This window comes from Fusarium poae, chromosome 2 (assembly GCF_019609905.1).
Source record: "Fusarium poae strain DAOMC 252244 chromosome 2, whole genome shotgun sequence".
Taxonomy (NCBI): domain Eukaryota; kingdom Fungi; phylum Ascomycota; class Sordariomycetes; order Hypocreales; family Nectriaceae; genus Fusarium; species Fusarium poae.
The window spans coordinates 1,785,048-1,808,480 of record NC_058400.1 but is presented as its reverse complement, the minus strand read 5'-3'; the positions used below and the strand labels follow the sequence as shown (position 1 = coordinate 1,808,480).

General features: G+C 48.4%; 8 protein-coding genes across 8 annotated transcripts; 1 reads left to right on the top strand and 7 right to left on the bottom strand.

Annotated features, from left to right (window-relative positions):
• Window positions 1-262: 262 nt before the first annotated feature.
• On the bottom strand, window positions 263-2,632 carry FPOAC1_004530 (uncharacterized protein; the record flags this gene model as incomplete). Its single annotated transcript, XM_044849075.1, has 1 exon — window positions 263-2,632. The coding sequence occupies one exon, from the start codon at window positions 2,630-2,632 to the stop codon at window positions 263-265; it is 2,370 nt and encodes a 789-aa protein (XP_044707785.1).
• A 372-nt stretch (window positions 2,633-3,004) lies between these two features.
• Window positions 3,005-3,811, bottom strand: FPOAC1_004529 (uncharacterized protein; the record flags this gene model as incomplete). Its single annotated transcript, XM_044849074.1, has 3 exons — window positions 3,005-3,272; window positions 3,337-3,571; window positions 3,637-3,811. 3 exons carry the CDS (start codon window positions 3,809-3,811, stop codon window positions 3,005-3,007), a joined length of 678 nt encoding a protein of 225 aa, XP_044707784.1.
• Window positions 3,812-4,879: 1,068 nt separating this feature from the next.
• On the bottom strand, window positions 4,880-6,301 carry FPOAC1_004528 (uncharacterized protein; the record flags this gene model as incomplete). The annotated part of the gene is made up of 1 exon (XM_044849073.1): window positions 4,880-6,301. The coding sequence occupies one exon, from the start codon at window positions 6,299-6,301 to the stop codon at window positions 4,880-4,882; it is 1,422 nt and encodes a 473-aa protein (XP_044707783.1).
• Window positions 6,302-7,306: 1,005 nt separating this feature from the next.
• On the bottom strand, window positions 7,307-8,234 carry FPOAC1_004527 (uncharacterized protein; the record flags this gene model as incomplete). The annotated part of the gene is made up of 4 exons (XM_044849072.1): window positions 7,307-7,323; window positions 7,376-7,790; window positions 7,845-7,932; window positions 7,993-8,234. The coding sequence occupies 4 exons, from the start codon at window positions 8,232-8,234 to the stop codon at window positions 7,307-7,309; spliced, it is 762 nt and encodes a 253-aa protein (XP_044707782.1).
• Window positions 8,235-12,457: 4,223 nt separating this feature from the next.
• FPOAC1_004526 (uncharacterized protein) lies at window positions 12,458-14,426 on the bottom strand (the record flags this gene model as incomplete). The annotated part of the gene is made up of 2 exons (XM_044849071.1): window positions 12,458-12,557; window positions 12,622-14,426. 2 exons carry the CDS (start codon window positions 14,424-14,426, stop codon window positions 12,458-12,460), a joined length of 1,905 nt encoding a protein of 634 aa, XP_044707781.1.
• A 1,256-nt stretch (window positions 14,427-15,682) lies between these two features.
• Window positions 15,683-15,991, bottom strand: FPOAC1_004525 (uncharacterized protein; the record flags this gene model as incomplete). Its single annotated transcript, XM_044849070.1, has 1 exon — window positions 15,683-15,991. One exon carries the CDS (start codon window positions 15,989-15,991, stop codon window positions 15,683-15,685), a length of 309 nt encoding a protein of 102 aa, XP_044707780.1.
• Window positions 15,992-16,688: 697 nt separating this feature from the next.
• Window positions 16,689-18,274, top strand: FPOAC1_004524 (uncharacterized protein; the record flags this gene model as incomplete). Its single annotated transcript, XM_044849069.1, has 4 exons — window positions 16,689-16,994; window positions 17,053-18,088; window positions 18,154-18,173; window positions 18,224-18,274. 4 exons carry the CDS (start codon window positions 16,689-16,691, stop codon window positions 18,272-18,274), a joined length of 1,413 nt encoding a protein of 470 aa, XP_044707779.1.
• Window positions 18,275-18,731: 457 nt separating this feature from the next.
• On the bottom strand, window positions 18,732-22,287 carry FPOAC1_004523 (uncharacterized protein; the record flags this gene model as incomplete). The annotated part of the gene is made up of 3 exons (XM_044849068.1): window positions 18,732-21,481; window positions 21,529-21,728; window positions 21,788-22,287. 3 exons carry the CDS (start codon window positions 22,285-22,287, stop codon window positions 18,732-18,734), a joined length of 3,450 nt encoding a protein of 1,149 aa, XP_044707778.1.
• Between the last annotated feature and the right edge of the window lie 1,146 nt (window positions 22,288-23,433).

Below are 23,433 nucleotides of genomic sequence, written 5' to 3'. Positions count from 1 at the left end.
TCCCGTGAGATCCTCGCCTAGTTTCTTGCCACGGCTTCCCCTAGTTGTCCAGCGAGCATGACTCTCCAGAACTGGCTTTGATATTGGATCTTTTCAGTGTGATCTTCAAAGACCCTGGCGTCACACAACAACTCACGACGCATCTGATTCCTTGGTCCAGTCTTGGTCTTGGCTTTAGTATTGCGCCGTTGTATTGCGCCATCTTGCAGATTGAAACGGTTACGCTTAATTCATTAACTGGTATCCTCAAGCTCGCCTATCGTTATGCGCCCTTTTCCTTATCCGAATCGTCGGAATCCGCAAACATATCCACCGCTCGCATCCGCCTTCTAGGCGGTCCGGCTCTGCACGCCTGTTCTAGGTCATTGTTTCCGCTCTCAGTGGGGGGCTGTTCTGAAGGTGCTGGTGGCGGTTCACTTCCTACAGCCTCATCCTCGTCCATTGGTTCGCCAACCACATCATCTTCCTCAATCGGCTCGCCTTCGATATCATCCTCGTCAATAGGTTCGCCTTCGATGTCGTCCTCTTCCACCGGCTCCCCTATAATATCGTCTTCGTCGATCGCTTCGCCCGGCACGTCATCCTCTTCTTCAACCGCGGTTGATACTGGCAGTACCCGCGCTTGAGCATCTTCTACCGTCTTCCATTTGCCCTTCCTCTCTTCGTTACTCTCCTTTTCAGTAGTAGTCGATGATGGCGGGGTTTCAAAGCTTCGAACAAATAACTCTTGACTCTCAGCTGGGAAGACACACCATCCCTCCCAAAGATTAAGGACAAGGTGAATACTACGCTTCCATTTTTCGGCGCGTAAACGACCCCATTTAAGTCGCTCAGCCATAAGACCTAGTGTTTCAAAGGTCTTGCGGTCCTTTAACGATGTCTCGAATAGTTGTCGAAATCGCCATGCATGCCGCACGCCGCTTGTCGATGAAGATGACAATATGTCACTTACGACATACAAGCCTACTAGGCTAGCAGCACTGATATCGACGCCCTCCTCCCTCGATGCCTCTTCCTGCGCGCCCGGTTGTACGTCTTTAATGTCTGCTTTCTTCTCAGGATTTGCGCCGGTAAGAGCGATTGGCTTCTCGACGTTGAATGTGATCATTCCTACAACCTCGTCAACTCCACGGCTTGCATGAGCAATTGCAAAGCTTGTGATCCTTGCAACATCGCCCTTTCTCAGCCTCGACATTGATGTTGGTAATCGCGCCAGTAAATGTGTGAGCTTGGCCTTGTCCAGCGGGTTGAGGAATGTTTTCTCGGACTCGGGATCTGCGGTTTCCCGCTTATTCTCGTCATCAAAGTCCTCGTCGTCGGATGAGTTGTACTCTGAGTCCGATACGAACTCATCAAGTTTGGTTGTGTACTCGAATTTCAGGTTCTTCTCCGGGGCCTTCCACGCATGTGAGCCGTCGAAAAGGGGGACGTATTTGCCCTTCTGTCGTGATTGTTGTGAACCTGTAATGATCTCCCATAATCTCCATCGATACCATATACCACCTTGACTTCTTGCATCCCATATCCACGCCCACTTCTCTTCCCTCTGAACCTCAGGCCGTGACATTAGCAATGCCTCGAACTCTGGGCCGTGCTCGAGAACTCCTTCGATGACCTTGCTGATCAATTGAATGGTTTTAACGTCTGATGGCGGTTTCACTGGCACGTGTAATAAGTTAGACCGGTTGACGCCGGCACCTGGAGGTCCGTATGAGGTGGGAGGCGCAAATCCTTTATGGAAGCCGTGCTGTGCGGGTGCATTATGTGGTCCTGATGACTGCTCAACAGGTTTCGCTCCAAAAGGATGGGATGCTGAGTTGAAACCAATGGCTGGCAACGCTACCGAACTTGCAACAGCTGAGGAAAGATGTCGATGCAAAGATAAATAGTAACCATAGCCTAGATACCGGTTCTGCAGCGCGTTGACGGCTGCCTCGATGTCGTTTGCGGGTGTATCCTGGGACAATATCACAATCGAAACCGCATGCTTTCGTTCTGATCCCGCAGAGCCGGTGGAAGATGTCATTCTGACATCCTCAACTACCAAGTTCTCTGGAATCAGTGCCTTGATTGTAGCTGGTGAGGTTCCCGGTGGTATGTTCGACAGTCGCAGTGTGGGCTTAGCAATCGCCCTCTCCTCGGCTCGATTTGACGCGCCATCCATATCCTCATCATCACTCGTGTTAAAAGCTCTGGATGCTGGAAGTGCGCTTCCACTGCCGCTGCCCTCGTCATAACCCAATACTCCTTTCTCACGAGGCGCCCTCGCAAAGTCCTGGAAAGATCGCTTCTTCCCGAATGAGGACGGTGGCGGTCCCAAGCTTCCCGGGCCACTCTTCAGTCCCGAGGTACCAAAGTGTCGTCGACCGGGTCCCGAGGGAGGCGGCGGGCCTCCAAATCCTGGTCGAGGGCGCGAGGGCGCTGAAAAGCCGGACGCGCTGTGGCCGTCGTAATCATCGTCGCGGTCGAAACTCTTAACAAATTCGTTGTACACGGCGGCAGTTTCGGCTTCTTCTCGTAATCGCTTGGCTTCGGCCTCTGCTTTCTGCTTCTCGAATGCAGACTGTTTAGATGATTTTTGAAGCTTGGCTTCTAGGTTTGGAAAGTCGGGGGCGCCCTTGCCGGAAGACATGATCGGTCTTGTGTCGCGAATGGTTTTTATTGGTACATTTCTAGTGCTCGTGAGTAGTTTTGTGGTGGAAAGTGGAAAGTGAAATGTCGACTACGAGAGAACGAAGGTGATGTCGTTTAGAGCTGAGCGGAGCTTGGCTGTCGCAACTTTGAGGCGCATCGAGTTAACCTAGACCCAGACGTGGGTCCAAGCAACCTTCAACACCACTAACAGTAAACTCGCTCTCGCCATATCTCATATAATTGGAATGCTTATGCTTATCGAACGAGGCACAGGCTGCTTTTCGTCTCTCATAACGGATATGTCGTACCACGCTCGTACAGTGTTCTTTTTGTTTCATTTTATCTCATGGCTTCAAAAGCGATCTCAACGCTATGATGCTCTCTTTTGAACTGTCTCCTGCGCAACCTTGGTTGTTGCGTTCACGATCAACTCGTGCTCTTGAGAGTGCACCTTTTCCTTATACTCTTCTAGGCTCTCTCCCTTCCACTCGATCTCTTTGACCAGGATAGGAGTACCCCTGTCAACCTCAGCAATTACGTAGTGGGCCATGATACCCGAGCGTGTTAGTCGTCCGGCCTTGAATTCATCATAAGCTCGCTCAATGGCACTAGCCCCGTCAAACTCTCCAGGAAGAGCACTGAAAAAGCCGAGTTAGCATCCAAACAAGCTCCCAGGTACATATACATATAGGTAATACTGACGGGTGAAGATTAATGATGTTGATGCCCGCCTTCTTGATGGGATCAAGGAAAGCAGTCGAGAAGACATGCATCCAGCCAGCGAGAACAATCAGTTCAGGCTTCACCTCTGCTGATAGGATCTTCTCTGCCAATGCGGCGTCGTACTTTTGACGGCCCTCGACAACTTTCTGCTCATCTGTCTCTCCCTTCTTCAGGAACCCGCCGCTGATCAGGTTGAAGTATTCCCATGGGATACCTGGTCATGAGTTAGTTATTGTGCAAATAGACGTAATCTCTAAGACCATATGAGAAATGTCTTACCTGCTTTCTCTGCCCGAACAGTCGCATGTGCATTCTTGCGGTTCACGATGAGAGAAATGATACGACTGTTTGGGAGAGAACCTGAAGAAATCGCATCTATGATGGCTTGGAAATTAGAGCCAAAGCCTGAGGCCATGACAAGAATCCGGCATGGTGAGTTATCCTGGCTGGACATTTTGGAGAACCTGGCGAAGTAATAAAACGATATGCGTGAGTTACTAGTTCCAGGGTATCAATCAATCTCTAACATCAAAACTTTCCCCTCCAAAGGGTATCACGTGATGCCGATAGCGGCAGACACAAAGTCGTCCTGCAAATAGCAAGTAAATGTATGGAGGATCCATTTTACGTTGAAATCTTTAACGTTGAAATCTTATTTGCCAATGCCGTGATTTATTATTTGTGTCTCAGCTGAGTAAGGAGGGTTTGTTGTTGGCACATTGTTTCCATAATTGGGCTGTAATTTAAACATGGATTGGGGTACTGAATTTACCTTTGTACTCATCCGCCCATGGGAGATTCCATTAGGGAGATATGTTCTCTTCCCAGCTATGTATGTATATAAGAAATAGCATTGCGAACTTGTATGGAATTAGACAGTGATGCCCCAAGCTTAAGAATATTTTAGAAAGGCAATATAATAATTCTGGGTTATAGGGTATTCCAAACCCAAAGATTGATTGCTTTCACGAGAGAAACAAACCGTCAGCCTGTAAACTTTACTACATGGGTACCTAACCAAATAAACAACAGAAGAGTCTACTTTCAAATGGCCTGAACTAACTAACTATCGTCTCCTGTGCTTTCAGGGACCAATTCTTGATACATTGGCTACCATGTTAAAATAGATTGCATTGGAGTCGAAATCTCGGCTCCAAGCTTGGACACACACGACTACAGACAATTCATTTCCGGTTAACGAACTCATGTATATGAATATCCGCGTTAACTGAGACGCCTCTCTCGGCTTATTTCACTTGCCTATTACACTCGCCCCGCTATAGGACTATGCTGCCAGAATGTAGTCCAATGATGTTACTCTGGGCTCACCTTCCCTTCTGGTCATGTCATCATATCACGTTCCAATTACAAACACATTCGGTTTTCAACAAACAATCTTTTCTTTGCTACTACAAACGCTTCAACTATTATCATCTAAAGCCATAATCGATTCAAAATGTGCGCTGAAAACATGTGTACAGGGCGGAATAAAATGAGACGGGCAGGACCATCTGATGTTCTATCATAGCTTGGCCTTGGTCTCTCCAACTGGCGCCCGACCCTTTGCGAGCTCATCGCATAGTACCAGGGGACGTCCGCCTCTGCTTCCGTCCTGTGTCATCAAACCATTATACACGCCATTTGTCTCTCTTCCGACGCCATCGTTCTTCATCTCCCTCCAGCGCCACTTCTCACCAAGCTCGCCGCCCTGACCTTGCAAGACATCGGCGATCTTCTCACCGAGGTTGGGGAGGAACTTGTATCCGTGTCCGCTGTCTCCGGTCGCGACAAAGAGTCCCTTCCATCCTGGGTGGTAATCGATGAGCCACTCGCCGTCTCTTGTGTCAGAGTACCAGCAAATTCGAGCCTCCTTCCATGGCCGGGTTTCTAGGCCACGGATAGGACACAAGTCCTTGAGGGCACGGCGGAGATCTTTATCGGCTTCAACGGAGAGAGGATTTGCCGAATCGTTGCGGGAGGTGTAGGGTTGAGATGCGATGAAAGGCTCCCTCTTGTCGTTGGGCGATGGAGGAAGAGCGTTGGTAATCTTAACAGGGTTGATGTATCCGAATGTGTGGCGGGCAACCTTGAGGACGTTGTTTCGTGGGGGGATGAGGAACAAGCCAGTGCTTAGGTTCAGTACCACAGGGAAGTTATCCAGACGCTTCTGCTCCTCTGGTGTAATGTCCATGTAGGTGACGGCATGGCCAGTAGCCTCTGTTCTACCTCGGAGGTCAACAAGCGAACCCGACCAAGCACCCGCAGCAACCATGACCACTTCGGCCTTGAGAACCTTGGAATCACTCAGCTTTGCGCCAACAACTCGATCACCATCTGTCACGAGCTCTGTGACCTTGCCGTTGACGAACTCGATACGTCCTGTGGCACTGGCCTGCTTGTAGAGCCACTTCATACCCTCCCCAGCATCGGCCCAACCAGAGTTACCGTTAAGGTAGCCCCAGTCTCCAGGATATCCGTCCGTACCGAGGAATTCTTGTAGTGCTTTGGTGCTCTCAAGCTTCTGGATCTTGTCCATGGGTAGACCGGTTTGCGCAGCAATCAATTCGACGTTCTTCGCACTCTCCTTGGTATAGTCCATGCCAGACTTCTTCATCTTGAAGTCCTTGGGTGTTTCGCTTGCGCAAAGGACAAAGCCGGACTCGGAGTACCGTCCTTGACCGCCGACATCTTCGTCACCTTGCTTTCGCCATTCCTTCTGCGCCTCAGCGGCGAGCGCAGCGTAGTATGGGTCTGAGTAATCGGCTCGCACGATTCGGGATGAGTCTACACTGGCACCATCCTCAGGAGGGAACTGACCAGCGCATTCTTCGACGATGGTGATCTTGGTGTTGGAGTAATGGGGTCGCTTGGTCAAAGCCCAGGCAGTACCGAGGCCGAAGACGCCAGAGCCAACGATGAGGATGGAGGAGGGAGCGGCAGCCATTGCGACAAACAGATGTGAAAGGAGTTGCAGGATGGAAAGAAGATCACGAACACCTGCGAGAGAACAGTCACTTATCTACGAGACTATCAACAAAAGCAAGTCTAGATGAGCCGATGAATTCGAAAGACTTTTTCCCCGTTCCCACACCGATCCCGGCGCTGGCCGGCCGGGGAGGCGTCGTCAAAAAGACTAAACAGAACTAAAGAATGGGCTGATTAGCGTTGGGGTTGCCGACGATCGGGGTTAGTCTCCTGGTTGACCTTGAAGAAAGCTATTATTGGACGGCACGCGAGTGGATCTATGTGCGGTGAGCACAACCGCGTTCTTATCGTTATCGCACGAGCATGCACATTTCACGAACTCGAAAAAACCGTCAAAAAGGCTACAGATTTGGGAGAGAACTTGAACTTTGTTTCTATCTCACTACTGAGAAAAACTGTTCACCTGGAGACATTTCTCGCAGGTGTTGGGTTCAAGCCATTATGGTGACACCATCATATGCTTGTCGCCTTGCCACAACAGTCGCCAGAGGCTTGCTCTCCATTGTGCTCGCTCACAAACCCGTCATCGAGCTTTGTGTTTCTTTCATTGAACCATCAAAAGGGCTCATGTCAACCGACCCCTCCTCGACTTTGTTTCATCAGCCCCTCTCAACTCAACGAATCCCTGAAATATTAAGGCGCTCAAATCAACTGAGCGCGTGCGCCGCAGTACCGGCGCGAGCAATCTATGAGATGTGTCGCGGGATGAGTATCTTATCTTTTTCCCCCTGAACCGAAATCCCTCGTGATAATCCCCCGCCTAACCGCCCTTCCAACGCCAGTGCAATGCAGAAAAGATTCAAAATGGTACAAACGCAAATTCCTGGTTTCCAGCCTGGACATCAAGACCAGAAGGAAACCAGAGAATTAAAAAGCAATCGTGGTATCGTGACGGTTTGTCTAATCATACACGTCGATAAGATAGTAGTAGTGTGATGTGTCGGGTAAGAGATGATATGCCACCTTAGACCTTTCGGAAATCTTTGAACAGTTAGCATGATGTACTCCAAGAAAATGACACGAGTAAACAAACCTTGCAACACAGGGTATATCATCTCGAACGCCTGGTAGATTTCCTCACGGACTTTGGCACCGGTCAAGACGATCTTTCCACTGACGAAGATGAGTAGCACGATCTTCGGCTTAATCATGCGGTAGATAAGACCAGGGAACAACTCAGGTTCGTAAGAACTGAAATTGTGATGGCGAGATGCCAAACCCTCCAGTCTGATAGGGAACTTGATGTCACAAGAGCCGACAATGTTCTGAATCTTGAAGTCGGTGAACTTGGCGTTGAAGCCAAGCTTCTGGATGATACGGGCATACTTTCTGGAAGCGAGCTTCGAATCATCCTCAGACTTGGCACCGGTGACAACCATCTTGCCGGAAGCGAAGATAAGGGCGGTAGTCTTGGGCTCACGAATTCGCATGATGACGGCAGCGAAACGCTTGGTATGTTAGCAACGTGTTTATGCTCAGTATACTCATAGAGTCTGATGTACCTTGGGGTTGTACTCTGCGTTACGCGCGTGCAGAGCGATAGTCTTGAGGTCCAAGCGGCAGTCAAGGTTCACTGTAGCCACGATGTTCCTTTAAATTTGCGAGATAAGCCTCACTGAGCAGAAAAAAGTCACTCAGGAGGATACATACTGTAGAGTGGGAGTGATTCCACTAGGTCCTTGGGTAGCAGCAGGCGTCGCGACAGGCGTTGCGGGTGCCACCCCGTTACCATTTGCCGCCTGCTGGCCATTTGTAGCGGGCTGCTGAGCATCGCCGTTGCCGACGGGCGGCGGTGTGAGCTCGTTGGTAGCTCCTGGGAACGACAGCGATCCAGGCGCAGTAAAGGCCTTGGCTTGCGCCGCGTTGGATGGGTGAGTCTGGATGCCTTCCATGATTGGAGTCGGTATCGAGAAGTGTCAACGGTTATGAAGAATCGCTGAACAGATCTATGAGCAGACTAGGTTAGCATCGCGTATCGAGTAAAAAAAAAAACCATGCATCCTACCCTATGAGGGAGATGCGATCGCGATGTGGTTGATGCAACGGGATACAGAAAATGCAGCGCCGTTGTTATGATGCAAAAGGGAAGTTAAGGAAAGGGAGAAGAAGCTGGCCTTTTATAGGCGGAGTGGGGCAGTGCAGTGATTCATGGGGCACATACCAATAGCGGGAGAGAAACAAGTGAATGTGTCCCCTACAAAGAAACTGACCCAGCAATTGAATAGAGTGTTCGTGGAAAGCGTCGAATGAATAGATTCGATGCAGAACGGTATGAAAACGAAATGAAGGCGGTCGGATTCTTTTTTTGGTAGGCGATACTCAAGATATCGGCCAAGTAATTAGGTATGGGAAGACCACGAGCTTCTTTCACTTCACAGCAGCTTCTTGTTTTTTTTTTTTTTGGTTTTCTTTTATTGTTGTCTACAACAGCGCAACGATTCGAATGTGACGATGACGGTTGTCGGCGGTGATCGCTTCGTTCCGGTCGTCGTTGATATCGATTGCGCGCAAGGAGCGAAGAGGGAAAGAAACGTGTTTCAGTTCTTTCTTGTGACCTGGTTGATTAGGGTGTCTGCACCAAGGTCTTTTCTTGCTGTGCTAGAGAGTGGGATCACGTTTGCAGTAGAGCAAGAGCGTGACGTAGAGACAAAGAGAAGTGACAATGACCTTTTATCCCAAAGAGATATGAGGCTGTGAATATTGTCAAAGGTGAGGAAAGTTGGTTAGGTAATGGAGGTGTGATGTGGGGTGTGACGTCGTGGGGGGAGCAAGAATAAAAAGAGAGGCCGGACGTAAGTGGTTGGTACGTAGGGCCGTCAGTCGAGACTTCCGCGCAGGTCCTTCGAAACAGGCGGGCGAGGGGAGGGCTGGCTACTTATAATTTTGGGCAAAGGCTGTTCAGGCAGGACACCCCAGGCAACAACACAACCTGTGGCGGCGACGCTGGCAGGCTTGGCGTGCGTTAGTTTGTGCACTAAACTCTGTCGGTCCAATCAAACACTCTTGCGACGCTGACTTTATCTCCTTTTTTCCCACCCACGCACCCCAGTCCAAGGCTTAAGCCCCTGAAGTGTCGCTATAACAGACTCAAAGTCTATGTACAAGTGACTTTTCCACACGAACCTCGGATTTAGGTTGCCTTCTTCAGTGCATGGTTTAGCACCTGCAATGCACTGAGTAGCCCTGCACTGAAAAAAAAAAATCTCTTTTGGATCGCCACTACAAATAAGTAGGCAATGTGCCCTGCTGCCCGACTTTGGCCGCGGCTCACTCTCAGCCTGTAATGTCCTGTTCTAAATGAGAAACAAGAGATCATGAGGAAGAAATCGTTCGTGCCCAAGCGTGATAGCCTATTCGGCATGTGTCCGTCAACAGAAAACTTGGCTACCGATGTAAACAGGAAGAGAAAGGGAGAGAAGAAAAAAAGAGAAAAGTACAGACAGAGAAAGTATTGGACTATGCTTACGAGTTCTTTCTTTGTCTTGTCTTGTTTTTTTCTGTTTCTATCCTGATTAATCAGAGGACGCATGCCTCCTGTAGCCCCTAGCGCGACCGAGGATGTTTGGCGCGGTCAGCCCACCTGCCTGCCTCCTCTCGTTTCTTTTCCTGTCGTCATCTTCCCCCTGGACTTTCTTTTCTGTCCCTCCGTCACCTCACCTTGCCTCTCACCTCCTCTTCCTCCCAAACAACCCACAAACCTCACATCAATCTGCAGGTTGAAGGAGCAGCCACCGACATTCGAGTATGATGATCGATTTGAGAAGCGACAACGCACTACACAAGGACAACTGCACGGCCAGGATCAGATTAAACTATCACAATAGTAAAAGCGAACGACGAGAACCAGCACCGAGCGAATGACCATGGACGAAAACGAAGCCCAACAGCGACGGGAACGACCACTTCAGGTGGGAAAAGGCGGGCACCGAGACCCAGCGAGCAGAGCCTGACTTGACCTGGACTGGCTTGACTCAAGCCGGAATTTACGACGATAGCAGCACGCAATCCGGAGGCGATAAAAGCGTCACAGCGCCTATCCATGGAGCCCTCAGATGCCTGTGGACCTCGGATACGGGTTGAAATTATGGACCGGGGGGGCTAGTCCGACGCGGCGTGGTTGGTTACCTTTCGGCTTTTTCACTCACTCATTTCAGATGCGACTCCTCTCACCTTCAGTCTGATTGCACTCGCTCGTTAGCGCAACCAAGATCACTCCCGTTTATCCAATCACAACCGTATACCCCCGTCGGTGTCGGAGCGGACACCCACTTCCTTCAAGTTCCAGCCATGCTCGGTCCTGTCAAACCCTCTTGTCGCCCCGTGGGACTCTTATCCTAACCTAACCACCAACTCTTGCCAACCACCAGCAACATGACGGGACCCTGAAACACGCTCTGCCCCCTTCACTAATAATTTCCTCAGCCCACGCGCCCTCCATCGCGACGCGTCGTCACCCTGGCAGCCTCAGAGGCCTGTGTGGTCGAATGTCGCTGATAGCGATGGTTGTCTCGCAAGCGTCTCATCTTTTCAGAAACATTATGCCATGGTCAGAAGCTGCTACAGAAAACCACTCGCGGCATGATTCAACCTGCTCTACAGACGCACAAAGCCTGGTTTCCGGACACACCGCAAAGCAGATTTTTCGCCCAGACGGCGGCAACCAGCAGGTAAGGTAGGCTGTGGGTTTTTCCATTTTTCTCGTCCTTGGTGTGTCCTTTCTCTTTGTAGCCCCAGCCGCCCGCTGACTTAGTGAGTCATTCCACTCTGGCCAACCATGAATCAGTCCACACCCCAATCTGCCCCCCTCGCAGTGCTAGGGAGGCTGGCTCTGTGCGTCCACTAGCTGGCATTTTGCATCATGTACTCAGTACATGGACCTTCTGGCAGTCGCCTCCAAATTTGCAATCGTCATGATGGTTCAGATGTTGATCTTGATTCATTCCCCATCATCATGCGTAGGCTTCTGCTTCAATTCTTGGTTTGATATCCAAACTTTTATATGGGTGACGACTGTTTGTGGACTCAAATCTCCAGGACTATCAAAGTTGAGTTTGTGGTTCGTGAAGACCCCAGTCCGCATTAAGGACACGTTCCAGGATGCTGCGGGCAATTTGAAGTCAAATGGTGACACGAAAATTTTGATTGTCAAGGATCGCCGAGTACTGTTACCTTTTACGAGCAGGCGCCCAAGAGCTGGGGGGCTGCTTTGAGAAGTACCTCACTAACAATTTCCTTGTTTCGCAACACTCTCCCAATCTGGTTCAAGATTTGGTCTGGATTGCTGACTCCACTTTCGCTGTGCTCAAAAGCATTCTATTCCAAAGGTCCTAACCATCTCCAGCCTCATTTGTGATTCTCTAGGCTTCTACCAGGATCTATCATGTGTTGCAAGCCTCATGGCAATCTGGCTGGATTCACTGACTCTATATTGCAATACTGACCCATGCATGAATGGCTTTCTATCCTTTGTCGAGGATTATGCTTTTCATGCTCACATGTAAATGAAAGTCGACTTTTGCCTGTGGCAGTATTATTATCATATTTACTTTCTAATTGCTATATCAACATCATTTATCTTTCGTCTTTACCTTTCAAAATGACCCAGATTCACCTTTGACCTAATGTTTAAGTCAAACTATGCCTGCAGTATATTGTTGAGTTAGCCAGATAACTTTGGTATCAACCTTTTTCATACCCGCGGAAACCGCAAGGGCCAAGTCAAGTGCTCTCCACAGATCGGAGGTTCTAGATTTGGGCTTGACCGTTGGCTCGCTCACTGATAAGGCCAAGACCCATCACTTTCATGCGGCTCAAGAGTAGGTGTTACGCTTGCTGGTGGCTAAAAAGGGTAAATCTCCGTTACCTATCACATTTTTGGTTGACTTCCGAGCTGGAAGGTCTTGGATTTGATATAATCAAAGTAATATTTGTTGGCAGCTTGACCTCTACTCCAATGTGCTCCCAATGACAAATCCTTTCCTTCTTTTACATGTGGCCTTTTGCCGAATTTGCTTTCCCCAACACGCCGAGTATGCATCCAGGTATATAAATCAGGTATCATACATAATAAACAATAAAAAAAGAGTGTTCTTGATAGGGCATGTGTATGCTTTTCTTAGGTCATGTAGTACTTGGGGCCCTCACCTCCCTGTGGCACTTGCCAGTTGATATCTTGGTGAGGCGCCTTGATATCACATGTCTTGCAGTGAATACAGCTATCGAAATGTTAGTTATCAAGATTCCAACTCAAAATCGAAGCATGAGTATAAATCAACTTACTTTTGTGCGTTGATTTGGAATCGAACGCCATGGGGCTTTGACTCATCCTCAACATATTCGTAAACGCCAGCTGGGCAGAAGCGGTTCTCCAAACCCTTGTAGGGAGGGTACGTTGACTCAGTGTGAGCGTCCCAATCCTTGACTTGAAGGTGAACAGGCTGGTCCTCCTCGTGGTTGGTTCCAGTGCGGGAAACGCTTGTCAAGATATCAAAGGTGAGCTTGCCATCAGGCTTCTCGTACTCAATCTTGGGGACCTTGTCGGCGGGAAGAATAGCCTCGTGGTCAGGGGTCTTGTGCTTGAGTGTCCAAGGAACTCGGCCCTTGAAGACATAAGCTTCAAGGCCAGAGTACATGATACCGCCGTAAAGGCCGAGAGGGGTATGGAAAGATGGTCGCATGTTACGGACCTCGTGAAGCTCCTTCCAGATGGAAGACTCCCGAAGCTTGTTCTCGTAGTCGTACAGGAAGATTGTGCCTTCGTCGGTCTTCTCGCTAAGAGCAGTCCATGCTGCCTCAGCGGCCAGCATACCTGACTTCATAGCATTATGTGTGCCCTTGACCTTAGGAACGTTGACAAAACCAGCAGAGTCGCCAATGAGAGCACCACCAGGGAAAGCGACCTTGGGGATGGACTGGAAACCACCTTCGATCAGAGCACGGGCACCGTATGAGATACACTTTCCACCCTCAAGAACATCGCGGAAAAGAGGGTGCTTCTTGAGCTTCTGGAACTCCTGGTATGGCGACATCCAAGGGTTTGAGTAGTCAAGAGAGGTAACGAGACCGATCTGAACAAGGTTTTCACCAAAGTGGTACATGAACGAACCACCGTACACGTCCTTGGGCAATGGATAACCCATGGAGTGCACAACCAGACCCTTTTCGAACTTGGCGGGGTCAATCTCCCAAACCTCCTTAACACCAAGACCGTAAGTCTGGTGCTGGCTGTCCCTTCGCAAGTCGAACTTGTTGATAACCTGCTTACTCAAACTTCCGTGGCAACCCTCTCCAAACATGGTGACTCGGGCGTGGAACTCCATACCTCGCTCGAATGTTTCCTTGGGCTTACCATCACGACCAACACCAAGATCGTTGGTGGCGACACCCTTGACAGAGCCATCTGCATGGTAAACAACCTCAGACGCAGCGAAGCCGGGGTAAACCTCAACACCGGCCTCTTCAGCACGCTCGCCGAGCCACTTGACGAATTGGTTCAAGCTAACAATATAGTTTCCGTGGTTGGTCATCTGAGGAGGTGCGGGGATAGGAATAGCAGAGTTCTTGGTAAGGAATCGCATACGATCGGTGCCGGCGGGAGTGGCATGTTCGAATCGGTTAGGGTTGTTCTCGTCGAGCCAGTCGGGGAACAATTCGTTAATGGCAGTAGGCTGAATGACGGCTCCAGAGAGGATGTGAGCACCGATATCGCCAGCCTTTTCCAGGACAAGCACACGGAAGTCCTCGTTTCCAGCCTCATTGGCAAGCTGCTTAAGACGAATGGCAGCACTGAGACCAGCAGGACCGGCTCCTACAATGCAGACATCAACCTCGTCAGACTCGCGTTCGACGGTGGCGGGGTCAAAATCTGTGTCGTCGTCTCCAAGTCTCGAAGTGGTACTAAAGGCACGAGAGGCCAATGGCACTTTTACAGCTGACCATAGTGCCGTACTCGTCCTCCTCGGGAGAGAGGATCTAGCAGCGATTGTGGCGGGTGAGAAGGTTGATCTGGCGGGACGCAACTGAGTTCGAGAAAGCACTTGCGAGCTGCGCTGGACGCATCGCGAAACTGGTCGTGGGGCGGGCATTATGACGAGAGGATTGATTGAGTTGTTCAACCACCAGAAAAGGAGATGACTATAAGAAAGAAGTAGGAAAAAAGAGAGAGCTCGAGGTAGGAGAGAAATGTCATGGGGCCAACGGCGACTAAAGCAACTTTCCGCCGATGACTTTCTTTCTTTCCTGGTGCGATGGTCTACCTATTTAGGATGGTAGTGGGGGTGTGCGATGCCGTTTTTTGACAATTATCTCGTCACTTATTGGCTCTTTGGTGGGTGTCGTTATAGATCCTGGGGCTTTGTTTTCCGGCTTCACTTTTATATTATCCTCGGATCTATCCATACATAGGTACCCAGGTTCTTTTCAATTGAGTATATAGCTATAGATTGAGATCATTTATCTTATAGATTAGACATATTATGCTTTGTTATAGCATATCTACTCGAAAATCATCCAACTTCTCTATAACGACTCGAGGCTGTCACCGGCAATCGGCTCTATATAACCGAGGCCACAATCCATAGTCATAATGTCTTAAACTCGGCTGATCAGCATCGCATTTGGTTCTCAGATAACCTGGGGTAGCCGTGGCCAAGGTTAGCATGTGCAAGTCCAAGCTAATGCCATCATACAGGTCACATGCGCTTCCTGTTCTGCAAGATGACTTTGTTATGCTTACCTATGGAATCGATATTCAACACCATCCGTCACTGTGACTTACTTGACTTTATTAATTATGGCTATTGATAGACTCTCATGAATGCCCGTTTTGCAAGGGTCCATGATCAATTACGTCAATTCGATGCCCCAAGCGTTCGGTATTCTGTTGCTTGTTCCCGATGCTTTTATTCGGCTTAATGCACTCTTTTGCCGCGGTATTGGGTCCTGGGGTATAAGCGGATTCCTTCGGTATAGTGGCTTATTTCACCGTGTATCACTCATGATTTTTTGACAGTTCAGTTACCCTGTACACAGAGAATAATTTTGACAACTTGATGGCGCAATAACTCAGAACTATAGTTCAAGTGCTATTAAATCAGTTAAAGTTTTTCAATGTTATAAATGACATTGTTTTCTTTGCATAGTGGCCGAATGAAGAGAATTTTGTGTTATTATTCTAGATCGATTCTACCAACGCCAATTATTGGAAGAGCAGCTTATTGCAAACCAAAAGGAAGTACCAATTAATGATTGATTACTCTCCAGACTGTACCATATTCAAGGAAACATTTGTTATCAATCCTGAGGCAGGACCCATTCCCAAGTCATTGGAAATTTGTCCTACTTAGACGAATGGTGGCATGAACTGATACCTGATCATTTGGTATTCATCACAGAATGCACCACTGTCCGCCAGCTCAAACAATGTGCGACGAACACCAAAGTGAGTCATGTCAACCCATTCCGTCCTTGGTAAAGTGTTCTGAGCCCAAAGGACGACAGTACCCTGCGGATCGGTCAAGATAGCTGTAGGCTTCGGTCCCACCTCTATAAAAGGCAGGAACTCGAAGAACAGATCGTAGTGATCATTTACCAGCCTGATGCAGTCTTCTCTCATGAGATAGTTGGTGGGGAGACCGTTGAATGCAGACATGATGTTTATACGAAACAAGGCTCAGTGAGATGCCTGATTTGATGTAGTGATACATATGATCTTGTTTCAGCTGGTGATGAGACCATTGTCGTCCAGGCTGAACGAGCATTGTATTTATGTTTCAGGATACACATATACAACCATAGGTAAGAGAACTGACCACTCTGTGCATCACAGTATTAACGATGCATTTTGTCACGAACTTACCATGGCAGTGGTGAAGGTACCTATGTATTCATGAGTCTGATTAGGAAAAAGGAAATGATGGCGTATGTGAAACACTCTGGCTGCGTCCTGAGACATATGTTAAGCTCGTTATGTTGGCTTAATCAAGGACGGACAGAGATATATGAGACTACCTATTTAACTACACCTGTGATGCAACAAAGGTCACCTATCAAATGACAGACAAATACAGTTCTCTTAAGCATGGATTTTAGCCTTGAAGCCGATCTAGGTACGGATACCACCCATCACATCAATCTGCACCACTTCCCCAGCTTCAACCCATCTTGGTCCTAGTCAGGGGTCAAGGATTAACCATTCATCTCCACCAACACCTCTAGTCCAGACCCTGAATCCTCCCCCTAAAGTGAGACAGGTAGCTGAGGTCCTCGTTTCAGACCATACAAAACAACTGACCAACATGTTTCTTCTTCAACGCTGAACAACGTCAAATGACGGAAACACATCCAACATGTACCGTCTTGTTTCATTCTTTTTGGGCGTAGCAGCTGTATCTGCTAATTGTCCCAATTACGAGCAATTCGCCCGTGAACGGCACGAGCCCCTCTCATCTGGGCGCTATGAGTTCCCGCTTCAGCGCCCCAGCAAAGATTGTCGCACCTATTCAGTGCCAGCGGTTGAGCATGTGATTTACGAGGAAATGGATCAAGCGATTGGTGATCCAGATCTTTATCGTTTGTTTTTGAATACATGGCCCAACACTTTGGACACGACTGTGAAGTGGAGGGGTGTGTCAGCGGATAACGCTGATGAAGAGGTTTGGCGATACCATCATGAAGTTGAGATCATACCATTGACTGACATACACACTTCAGTTAGCATTTATCACCACAGGTGACATAAATGCGCAATGGATTCGCGATAGCTCAAATCAGCTGCAGTCATATAAATCAGTTCTGTCCTCTGACGATATCGCCTCTCTTTTCAGAGGCGCAATCAATTTACAAGCTCGATACCTCACAAAGTCGCCCTTCTGCAACGCCTTTCACCCTCCACCCGAAGCCAAGCTACCTCGAGCAAAGCGATCCATTCAGTCTCGAGATACTGTGAGTCCGAAATACGACCCCGAATTCGTCTTCGAGTGCAAGTACGAGCTCGACTCCCTCGCCGCCTTTCTCCAACTATCATGGGACTACTACGAAGAGACGGAAGACGGTGACTTCTTTGGAAAGTTTGGCTGGGTAGAGGCCGTAAGGAAGATCCTTAAGGTCGCTGAGCACATGCAGGAGGGAACATATGACGAGCAAGGCATGGTACAGAAGCCAGCCTACACATGGTTGCGTAATGCGGATAGTGCTTCAGAAACAGTCTCCAACCATGGCCACGGAGCTCCTATAAAAGGCCACATTGGCCTTGTTCGCAGCTTCTTCCGGCCATCTGACGATTCCTGCATCTATCAGTACCTTATACCCGCAAACATGATGTTTTCGAGGTATCTCGCCTCATGCGTCAAGATAATGCGGCCTCTGGATGAGGAATTGGCCAAGAAGATGGAAGCTATGGCGAGTGGTATTGAGTACGGTATCAATCAGCATGCTATCATCCAGCATCCCGTATACGGAGAGATGTACGCCTACGAGATTGACGGATTTGGTTCCCACAGTCTCATGGATGACGCGAATCTGCCTTCTCTGCTTAGTATTCCGCACATGGGTTACAAGCCAGCTTCGCAGCACGTCTACGATAACACCCGCGCTTTTGTTCTTAGTCCATCCAACCCCTACTACGCACGAGGGCCAGTCCTCAACGCCACAGGTGGACCGCATCTCGGCCCTGGGATGGCATGGCCTATGGGACTTATCGTCCAGCTCCTGACAAGCGATGACGACGACGAGATTGTTGATGGGATTCGTCAGTTGATGAGTTCAACGAGCGGGCTTGGTCTCATACACGAGACAGTTAACAGCTTCAATGAGAAGCATTGGACAAGATCATGGTAAGTTATGTTTACTCAAGTCATGAGTGAAATGTGCTGACAGGAAGTAGGTTCTCATGGGCGAATGGCTTGTTTGGACAAATGATCTTGGATTTGTATAAAAGAAAACCAACGTTGATAGCCAGGAGCTACCAGGACGTCGGAAATGTTTGAACGAATACATTTATGTTGGAGTACTGCAAAACTTGGTTGCCTTGCCTAAAGGTATCAGAAAAAAATAGCCCCTGGAAGCATAGGAGACGAAACTAATAGGTCGGTTTATGCTTTTTGGACCAGAGTTAAGCTGTTTATTTTTATATCCTAAAACCTGAAAGCCGGCCTTTATATTAGCCACCAGGCATACCAACCACTGCGAAGAATAACATTGAATGAAAAGTGCTTGGTTATCATGATACGTTTACTAAATGCCTAATCTATCATGTGTTGGTGGTGTACGACGTATATGCCGACAACAACAATGCTATGTTCCAAACTACCATGTCCGACGCCTATACATGCAAAGTCCTACTCCCTATATCATATTCCACCAAAAAAAAAAAAAAAGTCATCCATGAGTGCTTAACTCAAATCGAAACCCGCTCCCGACTGTACGGCGTAGAGCAACTTCTCCCGAAGCGTTGCTTCCGAAGTGTATTTCGGCAGCTTGAGAAGATTCACGCATGTGCTCGTGCTGGGCAGCCTCTCCTCATCTGTACCCCCATCACGAATGCTAAACTTTGGCTTCAATTGCGAGAAGCCTAGCAAAGGCGCTCGTGGTGTAGAGCTGACATACTTGAGCACATCCCGACGTTGAGCATCTGTGAAGCTGCGCATAACCTTCCAGAATATCTTGATAGTGTCGTGCTCTTCTCCATCATCGCCAACCTCGTATAAACCGCTGTAAACCGTGTTCTGACGGAGATCTTCAATGTCAATCTCAGACGAGTCACCACCCACCAGACGCTGTAGCTCTGACTGGTTGAACATGGATAGCCAGTTGGGTCGGATGATGGAGCGCAGGCCATGCAAAAAGGCTGTGGTCTGTAGAGATGGCTGGACGATCAAGCGATGGCGAGCAACGTACGAGATGTACAGTAGTCGGTTGTCGTTCGTAACGTATGTTTGATCGCCATTAGCTATGAGCTTCTTGGTAACGGTCTTGACTGGATCACCTGGCGGTGAGATCTGGTCTGCAATCGTAAAGTCAATGCCTAGCTCTGAAACGTCTCCTGAATAATTCTTGAGTCGCAGCATTCCATTGTAAAGCTCCTCATCCATGTCACGAAGATCGTTGACGCTGCCTTTGTAATTCTTCTCGTCGTTGGGACCTGTTGACGCCCATTTGAGAAGGAAGAAGCCAGCAAATGCCAGGTCGACAAGGATACCTTCGTACATGCATTTGCCCACGATTCTGCCAAGGAATTCCATGCGCTTGAGTAAATTTGCAATGCAATCTCGGTACTCCTTGTCAGTTTCCGAATACCCGCTCATCTTGAGTTTTTCACGAACAACATCAAGCGCTATAGGATCAGGGAAGAGCAGCCCCTTCTCGTTCGATGTAAACATGCCCTTGCCATGGTCAGAACCAAATGCTTCCGTCGTCACGCTGATGAGGAACTCCTTTGTAACGCCGCCGCCATCAATTCCAGCCTCCTGAGCACCGAACCGATCGACGAATGTGATTTGAATAGGGTCCTTGAGACCCTCCCCTATTTCGTAGAATTGCTTGTATGCATCTTCAAAGAGTTGCTTCCGTGAGATTTGTGCATGGTGTTTGGCAAAAGGGCTCGTAAAGGACATCATGTTATTACCGTCTCTCTGAGCCCGATCGAGAGTAATGAAATGGCGGAAGATCATGACACGGGTTTCGAAGGGGACAGCATAGGGCATATGTTTCAATATCTCCAGCTTCGGCCCCATCTCTGCTAGACGACGCTCTTTTTGAGTTCGTACTTGCTGAGCCTTCAATCGCTCAAGTCTTGCATGTCGTGACAATCGCTGACCAGCTATAGTCGAATAGAACCCTGGAACACTGGCATATTCGTTTTCCATATCGTCATCACTATCATCAGAATCCTCCTCGATCTGCCGCCGTTCTTCTGCAATAACAGCAGCGATGAAATCTCCCTGATCAAGCCTTGATGTCATGAGCCAGTGGTTTGTAGGCAGGAACTGTTTTCTCGAGTCTCGCTCGTACAGCATTTTCATTGCTGATGTTACTATGTTCCGCAAGCTGTCAATATCCAAACTTGTCGGACTTTGGTGCAATCGTGCGTCCTGCCTTTGGTTCGTCGCGGCTGGTCCTCCGGTACTGAAATAAGCACCCACACGATGTTGGGAAGCTGCCTCCAGATCATGAAGTGATTTGGTAAGTTCTTGTGTGTTGTAGTGGAGTGTAAAAGCAGTGTTCTTAAGAAAGCATGTTAGCATTTCAACATGCTCCAGTGAAAGACTGCAGGACCGAATGCGGGAAGTGGACGGGGCTTGCTGTATGACTGGTGGGTAAATGCCATAAAAGAAGTCCTCGTCATCGCTCAAACGAAGGATGAAGACGTATAGTTCAAGGAACAAAAGGATGATTCGCCAGTCTTGCTCCTCTTCAGAAGAATCCGCATTTCTAGCCGTAGCACCAAGATATCTGCGTAAGACATCGAGAGGCTGCTCCGACTCTGTCCTCAACTTGTTAAAGACAGTTGTCTTTACCATCATTTGCCAGAGAAACTTTATGGTTGGGACATCGCCCGCTAATGTAGGGATTTCTTCGAGGAAGAGGCGCATTCGGATATCGTCACCCTTTGAAGGAAAGCATCGAAGCAGGGTTAAGATGTACCCTGCCAGAAAGCTTGTACTTTGGTACTCTTGTCGCGAAGATCTCGCTAGATTAATAGAGAAGTCTTTCAAGGTCTGTGCGACTCCTTTGCTGTCCACCAGAGACATCAATTGAGAAGTAACATATGGATCAAGTGGTGGTGCGAGTGGCTCTTCAGAATCATTCTCGTCGTCCTCATTTGCCCTAATCGAAGCTGATAGCCGAGTGCTGATAGAAGAAGAGAGGGCTGACAATTGAGTGTAGAGTGTTTCTAAGATCCCTGTGTCGGAGCTAGAATCGGTGCTGAAGCGAGCCAGATCAATGAAATGAGCAAGCTGCCAGAGCTGACCATCGTGTGAATATTGGGGGTTCGCGGTTGGTGATAAACCGGCCACTATCGCCCTCGTCAGATGAGAGAAGCGGATTGTAAGGGATACATCTGAAATGTTCTCTTCGAAGTAATATTGGTTGTCTGTGACCAAGAACGAGAACGCGAAGGCGTGATACACTTGTTCAATCGCTAGAGAAGTGTTAGCAGAATTCTAGGACACTGGATTTGAGACTGACCTTCTGAAGAAGTAACCTCGAAGGGGCTAGTGATGGCCTGGAGCACAATATCTTGCCACTGCCCACCAAGACTTCGAGCTTGACACACTTTGCCAACCACCTTGTAGTAACTGTCGATTACAAGGAGGCCCAAGTCGGGATAACTCGTTACGAGGCGGATAAGAAGCTTAAAAATGTGAAGTGTATCATCAGAAAGATTTCTGTATAAACCAGTTAGACAATAGCCAGATACAAACGTCTCAAACAGTATTTCGTGTACCTTGCTGAAGCCGATTTGTCCACTGCAGATAGAAGCAATCGAATAAGTTGTCCTATTCGTGAAGGGTGAACGTTCGGTGGTACAATTTGTCGGAGATCTACAGACTCGGTATCGTGCGCATAACAGATAGCTCTTTGAATGTCGTCATCTCGTCGCAAGGCGAAGAAAGACAGAAGCAAGGGAAATGCTTCAGGAAGTCTTTCGGATGGCGTTTGACTGGATCCGGGCTTGTATAGAGCGTCGAAAGCATGTCTCTGGGATGCCCTCAATTCTTCTCTTGTTTTGTAGCCCCTCCATGTTCGTTGTATCTTGCCAACAGCCTTTAGTTTCGTTCGTTCAATTTGTCGCTTTTCACGCTCGGCTTGGGCATTCGACACGGTTTTTGTGGCATTCGAAACGGCAGACGGCGACCACGAGGTGTTGGCAAAAGGGTTCCCGACAGAACCACTGAGGTTGACGTTTCGAGGGCGCCGCGAGTTGCCCGTAAATGTCGAGAACATCGCTGCGGTGTGCGGGAGCGACGGAGGTGGGAGATTGGGATTAAATCAAACGATAACGTTGGGTTTTAACGACGTGATAATGTCATGACGGTGCAGACCGTGTAGTGTCGAGTTTGTTGCGTGACTTCTTCAGCTTCTAGAAGATTCAGCCTGAAGCTCAGTCAGCGACGAACGGGCCTGTTCTAGATTATATTTTGCTGGTGCCGCGCTCGGAGTTTGGAGATATATGTAATGGTGGGGATGTAGAGAGAGGTGAACGTCACTGTCGAGCTGGGATGATGATAAGATAAGAGCGGGTCAACTTGAGCCTTGAGCAGAAGCGGGCATTTGCGCAACACGCGAATGCGGGTTGAAGATCACTGCAAAATACGACAGGATTTCCGGGATTGCTTCTATCTTTTTGTTTTTAAATCTCTATTAGAGAATACGCTTTATGAGGTGATGTAAAAATTTGCTTTGAAACCTGCATTAAGGGTTAATAACACATATACTCTCCATCGGAATCTCTTAAAGTCTATGGCTTTCCAATAGAATGCCTATAGATACGAACATGGTTTGCATTCTTTACCTTTTTCAGACGTCTTGGGCTGTAGTCTTAGAGTGCCAGTACTTCGATTAACATACGCCGTTACCGGAAAATTATTCGAAATTAAGAAATGACAATGTGTTGGGAAACCTGTATAGTGGGAGGAGCTTTACTGTGATGATAAATTGAACATTCGATCTGTGTGGTCAGATCACTTTACACCTCATGGGTAACTTTGAGTATTCTGAGGAGGCGCAGGCTGAGGTTTAGAATTAAAAACATATACGAAATAAATATCTAACATAATACGCCCAGGACACGTCAGAAGCTATTTCTCATTGTCACCGTGTAAGCACCAAAATGACTTGATTGGGGATAAGTTATATTAACCGTGCCTTTCAGAATTCGATCTCGTACTGAAAGTCGTCTCACCACGTACCAATAGTTTCCTGTGACTTTGTTGACACCACGCCAGACACAAGGTGTATCTGGAACCAAAAGGCCACTTGTTGCGTTCATGCGCGGCAACACAATGTACATATGTTCATCTTTGGCGGTGTAGATGGATAGTTCAAGCATTATGGTGGCATTGCATTTTGACTTTAAAAGGTGACTGGGTT